A 16028-nucleotide genomic window follows, 5' to 3' on the forward strand; every position below is an offset into this window, starting at 1 on the left:
TACAGGAGTCAGGAATGACAATATGGTAATAAAGGTATAATATCGATTATTTTGGAAGTCGGACGATATTGGCGATAATATTAAGATTATTATGGTTAAGTAATGTTAGTACCTATTGAATTTATTTAACTATTTCAATTAATATGCATTTTTAAATAATAAAATATAAATCAGTAAATCAATACATTATAATATACAATATTTTTATAAAATCATTGACCATTGTCAAGAAAATATCGTTCAATTGTAGTAATAATTACTTGATTACTAATAAGTATAAAGCATTTATACCCATAATATTATAGACTATAGTAATCAGTATATAATATAATGGTTTACGTTTATCTAATGTTTATATAATAATAATAGTTAATGAACATCATACCATTACTGTTTTTATAATCTTTTATTATGAAAAAATGTGATGGCGGTAGAGAATTAATATACATTTAGACACCCTGACGACAGGCTTTTATTTTGGCTACACTGTGGTGTGGCGTGGTGTGATATTGTTTATCAACATCGCCGCATCGCATCCACGCTCACCAGGGACTATTCCCCATTTCCCCACCATTACATTTAATCACTCTAGTTGCAAGTTGCAATTTTGTCTGTGTGTCTTTTCGACTTCGACTCCACGTTTTTCGTGTGTCTAAGTATAATACATTTTATTTGTGCATAATTAAAACCGTTGTTTTATATCTTCATAGTTGTGATTTGTTTTACAGATTTACTAACAGTTATCAAATATGAGTAGATTCTTTGCAACCGGCTCGGATTCCGAGTCTGATACATCATCCGAAGAAGAACAGGTTATCCGCCAACCAACAGCGAATTTCACTGTAAGTAACATTCAGAAACGTTAAATACTTTGTTGAACACTAATTCAATATAACACCGATATATATTTATTTGTTACAATAATATTTTGGATACATTGATCAAAATTTGCTACTGTGGTAGATACTGGCACTATACTGTAAAATATATTTCTTTTTGAATGTCATGTATAATAAGTTGATAGTAAATAATAAATAATAATAATTTAGCTTACCTATCACATTTATTAAAATCTTTCTATTATATTATTTTACAAAGGATCATTCCCAATGAATTGGGATTATTTCCTTATGTTAACTATTAGTCATTGAATAAAAATGGAAAATTAACAATGAAATAAATATTTATAATTGGAGGATTAAAATATTTACCACTTTTAAAATACAAATATTTGGTGGTTAAATTTATTGTTAAGAAGATAAAGTGATTTTAATATCTTAATTTTAGTTGATTTCAATGTTAGTAGCAAGTTGTTTTTCATATAATTATACATTTTATCATCCTTAAAATAAATGTCTTCCTACATATTATTTTTTAGGTAAATTTAAATTTTAAGCATCAAGAATATAATATGATAAATATAAGCTAATTAATAACAGTTTTTATTTATCATATTTTAAGTTCTAATTTGAATTCCGTGTTTCAATTCTAAGATATCAAAATAAACAATCACATTTATAAATTATTTTTTCAATATCGTCTTAACTAAGAAAAAATATATTTCCAGAAAGTTATTATCATATGATTATCTTATTTTCAATAAATTAATAAAAAAAAATTTTATTTGGATATAATATTTTCTTAATATTTTATTTTGTAAAATAAAAATAATTACTTTATAAAAGTATATTAGATAATATATTTGATCATGTTTTTAACTTAAATTTATTCATTTTCTACAACTAAACCATATAACTAAAGTAACCAAAATTGTGTGTACAATGCTTTAGTAATTTACCAAGTATTATTATGTTGATTGTAGTTCAGTGATGATGAAGAAGATACAAAACGTATTGTACGGTCACTGAAAGAAAAGCGATATGAAGAGTTGACAATGACTATTAAGCAGATCAGAAATCATAAAAAAATCAAAGATATGAGTAGCTTACTGACCAGTAAGTTGATATAAACTCTTAAATCAAGAACCTTAATATAAAATAAAATGTTTATAGGCTTTGAGGAATTAACCCGTGCATACACTAAAGCATTCAATGCAGTAATATTAAAAGAAGAAAACGGAATAGCACCACGGTTTTTTGTTCGTTGCTTAGTTGAAATGGAAGATTTTATTAATGATGTCTGGGATGATCGAGTTGGACGTAAAAATTTATCAAAAAATAACTCTAAAAGTTTGGCTTCCCTTAGACAAAAATTTAGGAAATACGTAAAAGATTTTGAGAGTGATTTGGCTAAATTCAGAGAAAATCCTGATCTCCCAGATCAAGAAGAAGACCAAAAAGAAGATGAAGATGTAGATTCAGATGAAAGCGAAAGTGAAGATGAAGCTCCGGCTGCTTCTTTCAAGAAAACTGAAGAAAAAATACCTAAGGTTGAAATTTTTTTATTATAGTTTAAATTTACTTATTTTTCAATTAAAAATGATTTTTATATCAATATTTTAATTCAGGTACCAAAAGGTGGTGATTCTGACAGTGACGATTCATTTGATTGGGGCAGTGATTCAGAAAGCTCTTCTTCAAGCAGTGAAGATGAGGGCCAATATCAGAGTATCAGAGAAAGATTTTTGAAAAAGTAAGTTAATTTTGATTAACAAATAATGCAAATATTTATTATTCATATTTTCATATCATAAAATATATTTTTAATTCTAGATCAACTGACAAAGACGATGAGGAAAAGAAAGAGAAGAAAAAGGAACGTAAAGAAAAACCTAAAAAACTTAAACGCGAAGAAGAGGAAGAAAGTGATTCAGAATGGCAAAAGGTGCGAAGAGGAGTTGCTATTCCGTCGGTAAGTCAATATTTTTAGTATACATTATTACTTACAATGATATTTTATTGTTCAATTTTCATTTTTTTTTCCAGGAAAAACCCAAAATGTTTGCTAAAGATGCAGAAATTACTCCAGAGGCTGTTTTACGTAAATTAACCGAAGTTATTGCTGCCCGTGGAAAGAAGCGTACAGATCGAAGGGAACAAATTGAACTTTTGCACGAATTGTTATTGATTTCAGAAGCTCATAGTTTAGGACTTGGATTAAGAGTAAAAATTAAAATGTCAATTATTTCTTCTATTTTTGATTACAATCCTAAAGTATCTGATGCTATGAAACCAGAAATTTGGACCAAGTGTGTTAATGATTTTATAATTATTAATTGATTTTCTTATTATTGAATATTAACAGATCATAAATTTATCTTAGATTATTAGATTGTATCGTTGAACTTCTGGACTTAATTCTCCCCGTTAAAGATACAATATTCATTGGAGAATCGGTAGCAGAAGATGCTGAGACATTGGACAAGCCTACTTTTAGAGTACGAGGATGTGTGCTTACAATTGTTGAACGATTAGATGAAGAATTCACAAAACTTTTGAAAGAATGTGATCCTCACAGTAATGATTATGTTCAAAGGTCAGTATTTTGTTTTTTTTTTTATGTTCAGCTTCTATAATTTAATGCATTTAATTATAAATATATAGATTGAAAGATGAAAAACGTGTGTGTGAAATTATTGACAAAGTTCAACTGTTCTTGGAACACCAAAATATTGAGGCGGAAGTCTGTCGTATTTATATGCGTAAAATTGACCATCTCTACTACAAGTTTGATCCACTGGTATTAAAGCAAAAGAAGGTAGAAATTTATAAATTTGATATATTAGTGTGTATTTAATTAAAAATATTTTCACTGTTATCTTATACTTTTTTATTTCTTTGACTTCTTTAAAATATAGATAGAGTAATTGTCTTTTTAGATAAAACTTGTGTTATTTATGAATATTTATTAATTTATTCAGTTACATAAATCAATATTAACAAGTGGAATATTTTTAGTAAATATTTAATTTGAACTATGTTAGTGTAATTTTAATTCACTATAATATAATTTTAGGGAGAAATTCTTGCATCACATAAAACAAATGTTCAAATAATGGAGAACTTATGTAAATATATTTATGACAAAGATTCTACAGATCGTTTAAGAACAAGGGCAATTTTGTGCCATGTTTATCATCATGCTTTACATGATAATTGGTTTCAAGCAAGAGATTTAGTGCTTATGTCTCATTTACAAGAAACAATTCAGCACTCTGATCCTGCTACTCAAGTATGTATTATATAATAATTAGAGTTGGCATGTTTTTGACTGGTATCATCCAACTTATATATATGATGTTTTTTAATTAAATTATAGATTCTGTATAATCGTACCATGGCACATATTGGTTTGTGTGCATTTCGTCAAGGCAACATAAAAGATGCTCACAACTGTTTGGTTGATCTAATGATGACTGGTAAAGTTAAAGAGTTATTAGCCCAGGGATTATTACCACAAGTAAATATTTAATAGTTTTCTTAATTATAACAGCTTAATATTATTTTCTAATATTTAAATATTATTTTTGTGAAGAGACAACATGAGCGTAGTAAGGAACAAGAAAAAGTAGAAAAACAAAGACAAATGCCTTTCCATATGCATATTAATTTAGAACTCTTGGAATGTGTTTACCTGGTATCAGCTATGCTTATTGAAATTCCATATATGGCTGGTAAATTGAATTATAAATAAATATTTTTAAATAAACTTTATACTATGTAAAAGCATTTATTAATCGCATTTTAAAATTTTAATCTAGCTCATGAATTTGATGCTCGTCGACGTATGATTTCCAAAACATTTTACCAACAACTGCGTTCTAGTGAACGTCAGTCTTTAGTTGGCCCTCCAGAATCGATGAGGGAACATGTTGTTGCTGCTAGTAAAGCAATGAGAAATGGAAATTGGTCTGCATCACGCAATTTTATAATTAATGAAAAAATGAATGCCAAGGTATAATTTGATAAGTTTTATTTGTATTATTTATTAAATTAAGTATTTTGTTAACAGGTATGGGAATTGTTCTATGAAAGTGATAGAGTGAGAGATATGTTAGAACGATTGATAAAAGAAGAATCTTTGCGTACATATCTGTTTACATATTCTCATGTTTATAACTCTATTTCAATGAAGACATTATCAGAGATGTTTGAACTCCCAAAAAGCACCACTCACTCTATCATTTCGAAAATGATTATTAATGAAGAATTAATGGCTTCTCTTGATGATCCCACTCAAACAGTCGTAATGCATCGTAGTGAACCTAGTAGGTTACAATCACTTGCTCTGCAATTAGCTGATAAAGTTAATAACTTTGTGGACTCCAATGAAAGAATTTTTGAAATGAAACAAGGTAAATAAAAATTATAAAAAAACTATTTGATGTAAATATTAAATAATTACATCTATAATTTATTTTTCCTTTAGGAAACTTTTTCCCAAGAGGAGGTAATCAAAACCAAGGACAATACAGACAAAACTTTGGCCGACAAGGTGGTGGTGGACATGGTGGACACGGCGGGCATGGTGGGCACGGTGGTCATGGAGGACATGGTGGTCATGGGGGACAGGATTGGAATAGACAACGACGAGATAACCGTAATAATTATTAACAGTTTTAATCAAATAGTTATTATTTTCTTTTTCATGAATATTACAGTTATAAGTATAAACTCAAACCATATAGGCAAATATTTCTGTTCAACTTTTATATTGATTGAAATTTGTGTAGAATAAATTTTTATTCTATAAAAAAAATGAAATATTTGAAATTTACAATTAAATATTATTTATTAATATTTCAAATCTGTGTTTTTTTTTTCAACCATATTTGTTATAATTTAAACAATCTAAAACGTTTTAGATGTTGCATGTCAAATAAAATAATTATGTATGATTAAGGACAATTAATAATAAAATATCTATTCTATTATTGTCCTGTAGAGTATATAACATGAAGACATGAAGTATTTCTTCTCGTTATATGATCATCTACTAACTAAAATACTTAATTAACCACCTGTACCTTAAACTGAAATTTTATAAATTTTATAATATTATTAAAAATTAAGAATAATATTCAACCTTTAAAACATATTCATAAACCATTTATGAATTCAGGTGGCTTATCTTGATGTTTTTCAATTTTGATTTTATTATTAAAATTGTAATATGACTGTTACCTCAATAAATATTGAAGTCCAAAACTTCAGTCATTTTAATTAAATTTACCGTATATGTAATAACCTACTTTATAAATAAACGATAATAAATTTCACAATCATGTATTGATAAATTAATTGTTCAACTTGTGCTTTGCAACTCATGTGGTCTTCAATACTACAATTTAAAACAGTGTCATTCTGCAGGTAGTAGTGTATTGTATTTTATTAGGTACTATTTCAGATGTTGAATAAACCTATACATCTATGTTGGTATATTATGTTTGAATTCGTCAATGCAGAATTTAAGTTTGCTAAATCTATGTTTTATTTAAAAAATGTATTTATATAATCAATCTGACAACCCTATTTGCATTACCATTTAACAATTCATATAGTAGGAATTATAATTTTGATATTATGCTATTTAATTAATTTGTCCAATACCTTAACCGTAGTACAAACTTTTATTGAGTGACACAACAACATTTTAATTGTATCATCCACATATTTTAATCACTCAGTACCATGATTCCCTCTCCACAAGAGCATCACATCATTTCATGGAAAATTTATTCTACTGCAGTTCTTACTACAAATAATAATTATTACTTCAATAAAAATAATTTTTCATAATAATGTAAACTACTGCTATTTAAGTATTTACTATTATTCGTTATCAACAAATAATTCAGATAATCGATAACTTTTAAATATTAACATGTATCATATAAGTAAGTATTTATATTATATATATATATATATATATATATTTTATATCTTAAAAATATGATTCACATTTGTGAATTTCTAACTTTTTTTATACTTAAATACGTGTCACTTTAGTGTGAATGATAGCTCGTTGATTAGTTGGTTTTTATTATCTTAAAGTTTGGTGTGTAAGTACTAAGTGATTATAGAGGAGAGCAGCATTTTCGTTGATTTAAAGTAATTTAAGAACTCATTTGAGACGATTGAGACGAACCATGGTACGCCACTAATTATACGCTGACAGATATTTTAGAAAGCTTGTATTGTTCTTTTATTTGAATTCGTAGCAGAGCCTCAATTTACGATACCATACGCTCATCACAGTGATTGTAGGAAAGTTTTGTATAAAATAATTTTGTTTGTAAGGTTAAGTTAGAACGAAAAATGAAGAAACCAGGTTAAGCGTATATCTAGTGTATAGCCTACGTACTTAACTTCCGTTGAATGAGGAATGATGACTTTGTAATTTATACGGATTACGAGTAGACAATTATGAAGTCTAAGTGTGAGGAATTTGCCTAATAATTAACCCCGAAAAAATAACTCCATATGAGATTTTGTAAGATTTTAAATGATAATAATTGTTTAATATTTAAAACTAAAATGTATATTCTAATTAATAGGTATACGTATATGTGAATATTTTATAAAACATTTAAATTTTTAAGTGAATTATGATTTATGAGCATTTCCAGATATTTAATATATTTTTTTTTATTCTTTAAAAAGATAATCGACCATAAGTCTGTGATACAATAGTTTTTTTAATTTGATCAATCTTGTAGCAGCATCTATTACTGGAAAGTAAATTTTTTTAACGTAAAAAACTTCATTCTACAAAAATTTGTATTTGCTATGATATAATAGCATTGAATTTAAATTTTATAAATTTTTACAGTTTACAGTGAATTATCTACTAATAACCATGACAAATGCCAATATAGTACCTTTAGTATTAATTTATTTTAACAGAATAATGGACCGCACATAGCATACTTGTGCAGAGGTCCACGAAGATTTATCTAACAAATGTTTTTCATTATATAAATTTGATATTTACATAAATCTTGATAAAAAAAAAATTAAAAACTATACTTATATTAATTTATCTGTTAAATTTGCTGAAGTAAAAAACTATTCATTTTTTTAACTAAAAATCATCTTAAACTCTATTATTTATTATGTTAGTTGGATTAATAATATTGCAAAATATTAGTAAAATAAGGCTCTGGAGGGATCTATTACCTTCATCATCCCTTAAGGCCTTAATGATGCTCTTGCTATGAAATGTTATTAAATATCAAACTGTGTGTTATCATATTACAGAGTATATTTGAGTATCTAAACATTCTAAACCATAGTCCATAGAGTAACTGAGTAATTACTTTATGACCTATAACATATTATGTTAATAAGTCGCTAATAATTTAAATTTCCGATCCAGAAGTATAGACAAATCATAAGGCTGAATTCATTCATGGGTTTTATTTCATGTAAAGAATAGTGCAATTATTGTAATAAAAGACTTGAATTCGAAACCCGGACTGTGAACCGGGTGTTGGCGCGATTACCCCATACGGTAGAACATAGACGATAAATGGACATTTCCCCCTATTTTTTTTTATAAATATAATAAGTACCTAAAGGATTGTCTACATAAAATATAATTAATAATTAATAAAAAATGGCTAAAAATTACGACATAAAAATAATACCTTTTGATAACGATGTAAGATTGTATACGATTATAAAAATGATGATGTCTTAATAATATAATCAAATAATTTTTTTCAACCCAGAAATTGATTAGGTTTTGGTAACAATTTTAGATTTTAATGTTAATAGGTAATACAACAGGTATACTAGTGCCTACAATTATATTTTATTTAGTAAATCTTTTAAATATTACTAATATTTTATTGTTTCAAGTAGTTTGCTTGGTCAAAAATAAACATCTATAATTAATTATATTTATGGAAATGTTTGAAAATATTGGGCAAAAAAAAATTATTTCATACCAAACAATATTAAAATAACAATGGTGAGTCAATAATAAAGTGGTGCTCGGGGGGGAGGGATAATGCCCGCGCGATTCATAGGATAGACGTCAGACGAACGAATTCTTTTTTATTTTGTCTATGCCGTTACCGCGCGATTTATTCTTCCATGACCAACGGCCGTTCGTCTACACTCCGCCGCCGCCGCCACCATTCGCCATACGGTGATGTTCGCTTCGCACACTGCGCAGTGATCGTTGTCGCACAGCGCTCGGTCGGTACATTCGGTGGGCGGTGTGTTTGCAAACGTATTTTTCAATTTAACGGTTATTTTCATAACGTCTTGTTCCGCGACTGGTGCTCGTTGTCTGCCGTCGCCGATAAACCCATCCACGACTACGATCATTAGTTGTCGTACTACTGCAATAATTGGGACTTTGGGAGCCGACGATCATCAGACCGAACTCGCGCCGATTTTTGTCATTCGACGTGCGCGCAAACACGCACATAACCTATTCGCCGCCACCCCCGAGGCTGCCGTTTTACTGGTTCGCCTAATCAAACAAAACTGTATTATTATTATTATTATTATTATTATTTAATATTTACCATCATTACTATCATCATCAACAACGTTGCAACGGCTAAATCTTATTACACATACGTTTTGCGTTTCCAAGTATCTTTGTTAACGTATATTTTCTGTCGTTCAACACGGTAGTCGATACAGTATTGTTAATTTTTGGAGGTACTCGTTTAGTCAAGTCCGTGGTTGCCACTCGTCAGTCGTTCCGATACCGAACGAAAAACAATTACAAGTTGATATTCCATTGTCAATAGCCAAAATGTCGTCTAGACCAAAAGAAGAAGAAGTCCGAATTCCGGACGTGATTTACGACAACAAGACCAACAAGAAATATCAAAAAGGCAATTTTCTCGGAAAGGTAACTTGAATTTTAAACTATGGGTTTTGGCGTTTAAGTCTGCGTATGCACACGATGTTTTTTAAAGAATTTTATTAGGGCAGGGGGTTGACATTTTTGTTTTATTTACGAGCGTTCTAAAAATTTTATGTCATTTAGAAAAAAAAAACGTTTTTTTATGTACCTACTTATTGAAATTTATAACGAAAATTTTTCGGTTATAACACTTGAATATGTACTTCAAACGCGCGTACCTGTTGATTTTTTAGAAAGTCACCCTTTATCTTGCATTTCATATTAATTAGTCACCGCATCCTTCTGAAAGAAAACAATTTAAATTCTAATGTACTTGTTATATGATTCTCTCATTAAGTTTTATTACAAACCAAAAAATGAATGAAAACAATTATTGGTAGGTAGTGCTATATTTTGAAATTTTAAAATGATAGCTTTACGGATGAAATAAGTTTTTCATTTTTTAAGTGGGTATCTAAAAAATAACAAATATCATTAAATTTCAATTAAATCTAAATGTCAGGTTAAAATAAGTATCATTAATTTATGTGAATATTTGCATTGTTTTTGACTATTTATGTGTAAATAAAACCAGATAAATATTTGGAGAACCTTAAAATATTTGAATATAGATTTAATATGGGTTCAAATAAACTATTTATATTACTTATAACATCCAACAATTAGTAATTAAGTATATATTTATAGTATACTTTAGATACTCTTATATTATAAATTAAAGCTTAAGTATATGAATCTCACTATTTAAATTTTATTTTAATCTTAACTTACCTACATAATTGATTTTTACCTTATAATTTTTCGATATTTTTATTTTGACATACTAATTACATCAAATTTAAAATAAACGATCAGCCATCCATATATTTAAAATTATTATAATAAAAATATTTTTGATACTTATTAATTGTTAAATCATACATATTTACAAGGTTTCAAATTAAGTGCAATAAAATATTTTTCATAAGAACAGTTCACAAGACTAGTTATTTTTTTTAATCTTAAATATTTATATTTTGCTGGCTTAATACTGGAGCTATTTTATGTACAATACATATACCAAGGCCTTGATTTACTAAATCATCATTCAAATGTGACTTATAGGATTTCAATCATCTACCTCTATTACCTAATTAATATCACTTATGCACAACATATTTTTAAAATTATTTTGCGTTTAATTTTTGGATTATAGGTTATTGAAATTTTAAATAAATTGTTGTTCTTTGTTTATAATATAATTGTTGAAGTATAATATTGCTATACATTTTTAATAACAATTGTGAACTTGAAAATCTATAGTGCAGGCAACCATAATATTCTTGACCAGTTTACTGGTCTGGAGCAGTTGGTACATCTATGTGCGGTAAATATTATTATTTATAACTACATATATTTTTACAGGGAGGTTTTGCAAAATGTTATGAAATTGTTGATTTGAAAACCAAGGAAATCTTTGCTGGGAAAATTGTTTCTAAAAAATATTTATTGAAACACAATCAAAAAGATAAAATGACACAAGAAATACATATTCACAAGATGTTGAAACATACAAATATTGTTACTTTTCATAGTTTCTTTGAGGATAATGACTTTGTTTATATTGTTTTGGAACTTTGCCGAAAAAGATCCATGATGGAGCTGCATAAGTTAGTATTTTAATAATAAGCTGAATTTTTATAAATATTATAAATATACACCTACATACTCTAATTTTAAATAAATAATGTCAATAGACATTTATTTTTATTCAAATGACTAAATTAATATTACGATAATATTATTCAAATAATATTTTATCAGGTTAGATAACCTATTGTCTTGTATTTATTAATTATAATTTAAAGTAGAACCTTATTAATTCAGATTAATTGGGTGGGTCACTAGGTTGTTCATTTTAATGAAAGTCTGGATCAAACAAAATAACCAAACAATGTGTATTAAAGATTTAAGAATATGTATTATAATGTACAAGATACATACACAGTATTAGGTGAATAAAAGAAAATGTGAATGCCAATATTTAACTGTGATAACTTAGAAATAATTTGTAGAATTTGTTTTAACTTGTACTTTAAAATGTTCGTCTCACAAATTTACAATAATAACAAATTTGTCCAGTTTTTTATGTTTTTTTTAGTTTTCACATTTTTTAAAGATTTAAAATTTTAGTATTAAACAATAAGAATTAGTTTATTCAAAAATATACTATTTTATAGTAGAAATGTATTATTTAGTGTTGATTCTTAGATAAATGTGTTATTAATAATTAATATAAATACAATTGATTCAAGTTATAGTAATAAGCAATTTGTACATGTAACAATATAACATCATACAGATGTTCAATTATAAATTTAACTTAAGTATTTTATTTTTATAACTAGCATTTTGCTTTAAAATGAAAGTTACTATAATAAAATAAAATTCATATTTTCATCAAATATAAAATTTGTATTTCAACAAAAAAACAATTATATTTTTAAAAAAAAACTTTAAATTTCATGTCTAATAATATCCTTATAATAAATTAAAAAATAATGATCCGATTTTATTTCAACATTTAATACCCCTTCTAATACAATATTTCATGATAATGATTAATAAGTAAAGTTAATTTATCTATGCAATTTTCTGATTTAGGTCAAATATGCTAAGGAGTTATTGTCATGCAATCTGTAAAGCCTAGTGTGTCATTCAGTATCAGGTTTCTGAGTTTAACACAATATTGATTTTTACTAGAATTTTGTTGACAAAGTTGTTTTGAATTGGAACTTTATAAATAATTATATTAAAATATAGAACCCCGCTATATTTTACCTTTAATAATTATTTATAGGTACCTCCCGTATTGTAATATTCTAATTTGATCGCCTTTTTTTTACAATTTTTATTGACACTTGTGTTTAATATTTTTTAAAAATTTTAACAGAATTATTCATTTAGTTTAGTTTGTTTATAACAATATCTAATTAATAATTTATTTTAATTTAATAAAAATCTGTTAGTTGGCTAATAAACAAAACATAATAATGTAAATATTCTAACTAAATGTAGTTATTGCTGAAATTGCAGATATATTGTTCAATAACATTCTATTTTTTATAAGTATTTTGAATATTAAAAACCACATTTTTCCCTACCTTGACCAACCACGGCTATATTTTTAATTGGATATTTAAATAAAAAAATTTTAATAATAAAAATAATAATGATTGAATTAGGTAAACTCTGTAAGGTAGATTATTGAATTTATTATACTTACTATTATTTATTATTCATTCTATTAATTTTTGTTTTGCTTTAGGAGAAGAAAAACTCTTACTGAACCGGAAACACGTTACTATGTATTTCAAATTCTTGAAGGGACATTATATTTACATAATCAGGGCATTATTCACCGTGATCTGAAATTAGGAAATTTATTTTTAAATGATGAAATGGAAGTGAAAATAGGAGATTTGGGTTTAGCCGCTAGAATTGAATATGACGGACAGCGTAAAAAGTAATAGTTGTTTTCATATTGTATTAATCTGATTAAATTAAATAAAACCTAACTATTTTTAGAACACTATGTGGTACTCCAAATTATATTGCTCCAGAGATTCTTAGCAAGACTGGTCATAGTTTTGAAGTTGATGTTTGGTCCATAGGTTGTATAATGTAAGTTTTCTAAGAAAAATTATTAGTGTTCTTAATTATCTTTTATTCATATTGTATTATATTTAAGGTACACACTATTAGTTGGCAAACCACCATTTGAAACAAACTCTCTGAAAGAAACATATGCCAGAATTGCACGATGTGATTATAGCTTACCACCCCATTTAAATAAGAATGCCAGTTCATTGATAAATAAAATGCTTCAATATGATCCTAAAAAACGTCCTTGTGTTTCTGATATAATGAAAGCTGATTTCTTTACTACTGGTTATATGCCTAAAAAATTACCTGCATCATGTCTTACAATGGCTCCTCGTTTTGATTCTATCAATTACAGAGAATCAATTTCGAATCGCAGACCACTCAATGGTAATTATTTAATTGGTTAAACTCAACATTATAAAGTTTTCTGACGTGATTTTTTCAAAAAAACTTATTTTAGAACTCAACAGCCCCAAAGCTGCTATCATTAAAGTTGCTTCTAAACCTCAAGATCCAGTTAATAAATTGCCAATGTTTAATATTCCAAATAAACCAACTACTGGAAATGGAGTTTCATCCAATGATTGTAAAGAATATATGATGTCCCTTGAGAGAGAATTGGGAAATTTATTAAAATGTAAACCAACTATGAAAGGATTAAAGAATATGGGTATGAATCTGACAATAATATTAAACTCTATTGGCAGTGTACTTAACATATTTTGTAAATTCTAGAGGAAAACACTGATCCAGCCGCTCAACCTCTGATTTGGGTTAGTAAATGGGTGGACTATTCTGATAAATATGGATTTGGATATGAATTGTCTGATGATTGTGTTGGTGTTATGTTCAATGATTTTACCAGAATAGTACTTTTAGCCAATCTAAAGTAAGGTTTATTTATGTTTAAATTTTAAATTAGGATTTTAATAATTATTGCCTATTTTTTTTTTTTTTTTTAGAGATGTCCATTACATAGAAAGAAATGGATCAGAACAATACCATACAACTGAACATACCCCACCAGCATTAGAAAAAAAAATGAAGTTATTAATGTACTTCAGGCGTTATATGAATGATCATCTTATTAAAGCAGGCGCTGATATATTAGCAAAAGACGCTGACCAATTGAGTCGTACCCCATATATGTACCAGTGGTATAGATCTACTTCATCAGTTATTATGCAGCTTACTAACGGCACTTTACAAGTATGTAACATACTTATTATATTGTAGTTTTATACTGATATATATTATGTAATTCTATATATTGGTTTTTTTTCCCATTTTTTTAGATCAACTTCACAGATCATACAAAAGTAATATTGTGTCCGTTAATGAATGCTGTAACCTTTATTGAAAATAATGTTTTCCGCACATACCGTTTTAATACAATTGCTGAACATGGTTGTAGCCCTGAATTAGGAAAATGCTTGGAATATGCTCACAAAAAAATTGGATCAATATTAAAAGATAGCCAAGTACATTAATACTTGATAATTGACGAGTATATTTGATTTATAGTTATGATAATTAATGAAAAACCAGTATGTTAAAAGAGCTATATTTAAGATTGTAAATAGTTACTATTATTTTTTTTTATTTTTCAATATTAATATTAAACTTTAAATTAAAATAGTTTCATTTATTATTATTTTTATTATTTCTATTTGTGATTTTTGTTATTTAAAAAACTATTATTTCATTAAAATATAGGAACTTAAGATCTAAACATTTAGTTACATTTAAAGCACATCCAATTTTGTTTTTCCTTGGTTGCATTAAAACAACAATGTTAAATAAGATCTTAGTATAATTTATTTAATTTTTACTTATTTTGTGAATGAAATGAGCTATATTTAAGGATAATCTTTAGCAAATTATACTAAGAGTTATCTTGTGGTTATTTTCTAATAAAAATTGTTAAAGATTAATTTTATTATATTTCATAACTAATTGAATAATTTATACACAATAATTTTTTTGTTATACTTTCATAAATAAGTATTATTATTAGTTTTGATTTTGGTTCATGATAATATATGTTTTTAAACAATATTATATTTTAGTTATGTGACGTAAAATATATTTAATTTAATCTTTCAATTTGTATATGAAAATTGTTGTTACAAGTTTATATAACTTGACTACATTTAACTTAATTCCATGAATTGACAAATGCAATTTATTTTATCATGAGACCAGGTCAAGTCAATTAATATTAAATCAAATATTTGTAAAGATGTTTTTCTATATGAATTATATGATTTTAAAAACATTATCTTAATGACATTATAAAATAATAAATAATATATATTATAATTTAGTTCATTTTCTTCTTTTTTTTCTTAAATAATTAGAATTTTTAAAAATCAACTTATTTTATATTTAATATTTTAAAGAATCAAATATACGCGGATTTGCAATTAATATTTTACAATAGAACTATTTGAGAATGAGAAATACTAATTCTAAATTGTGGTTTTTACCACAATGGAGGTAATATGTGACACATTTTATTTAGATAATTTAATTAATTTAATTTCATCTTTTTAAATGTGGCAAAGGGCTTAAACAGTTCTATTTTAAATGTT

At 26.5% G+C, this 16028-nt stretch overlaps 2 protein-coding genes across 3 annotated transcripts; both read left to right on the top strand.

Moving 5' to 3' along the window:
- The first annotated feature begins 523 nt into the window (after nt 1-523).
- On the top strand, nt 524-5706 carry LOC113555274 (eukaryotic translation initiation factor 3 subunit C). 2 transcript variants are annotated; one of them, XM_026959696.1, is made up of 15 exons: nt 524-656; nt 729-842; nt 1823-1955; nt 2013-2389; nt 2468-2592; nt 2673-2811; nt 2886-3148; nt 3223-3435; nt 3504-3657; nt 3916-4131; nt 4219-4359; nt 4435-4573; nt 4661-4854; nt 4912-5254; nt 5329-5706. In XM_026959696.1, exons 2-15 carry the CDS (start codon nt 750-752, stop codon nt 5511-5513), a joined length of 2715 nt encoding a protein of 904 aa, XP_026815497.1. In that variant the 5' UTR covers nt 524-656; nt 729-749; the 3' UTR covers nt 5514-5706. The 2 variants fall into 2 exon arrangements, with proteins under 2 accessions (XP_026815497.1, XP_026815503.1); XM_026959702.1 differs by lacking the exon at nt 524-656 and having other exon boundaries at nt 664-842.
- Nucleotides 5707-9071: 3365 nt separating this feature from the next.
- LOC113556878 (serine/threonine-protein kinase polo-like) lies at nt 9072-15274 on the top strand. Its single transcript, XM_026962091.1, has 9 exons — nt 9072-9774; nt 11194-11438; nt 13097-13294; nt 13357-13452; nt 13520-13821; nt 13895-14104; nt 14170-14323; nt 14397-14643; nt 14730-15274. The coding sequence occupies exons 1-9, from the start codon at nt 9676-9678 to the stop codon at nt 14922-14924; spliced, it is 1746 nt and encodes a 581-aa protein (XP_026817892.1). The 5' UTR covers nt 9072-9675; the 3' UTR covers nt 14925-15274.
- Nucleotides 15275-16028: the final 754 nt, after the last annotated feature.

The sequence above is a fragment of the Rhopalosiphum maidis genome, chromosome 1, assembly GCF_003676215.2.
Source record: "Rhopalosiphum maidis isolate BTI-1 chromosome 1, ASM367621v3, whole genome shotgun sequence".
Taxonomy (NCBI): Eukaryota; Metazoa; Arthropoda; class Insecta; order Hemiptera; family Aphididae; genus Rhopalosiphum; species Rhopalosiphum maidis.

What these genes read in the sequence shown, in the direction of transcription:
- LOC113556878 (XM_026962091.1), top strand. Translation starts at nt 9,676, where the DNA reads ATGTCGTCTAGACCAAAAGAAGAAGAAGTCCGAATTCCGGACGTGATT. An exon ending in GTACTTTTAGCCAATCTAAA is followed by an intron (nt 14,324 to 14,396) that starts GTAAGGTTTATT and finishes TTTTTTTTTTAG; the next exon opens with AGATGTCCATTACATAGAAA. An exon ending in TTACTAACGGCACTTTACAA is followed by an intron (nt 14,644 to 14,729) that starts GTATGTAACATA and finishes CCATTTTTTTAG; the next exon opens with ATCAACTTCACAGATCATAC.
- LOC113555274 (XM_026959696.1), top strand. Translation starts at nt 750, where the DNA reads ATGAGTAGATTCTTTGCAACCGGCTCGGATTCCGAGTCTGATACATCA. An exon ending in GAGGAGTTGCTATTCCGTCG is followed by an intron (nt 2,812 to 2,885) that starts GTAAGTCAATAT and finishes TTTTTTTTCCAG; the next exon opens with GAAAAACCCAAAATGTTTGC. An exon ending in AGTAATGATTATGTTCAAAG is followed by an intron (nt 3,436 to 3,503) that starts GTCAGTATTTTG and finishes ATAAATATATAG; the next exon opens with ATTGAAAGATGAAAAACGTG.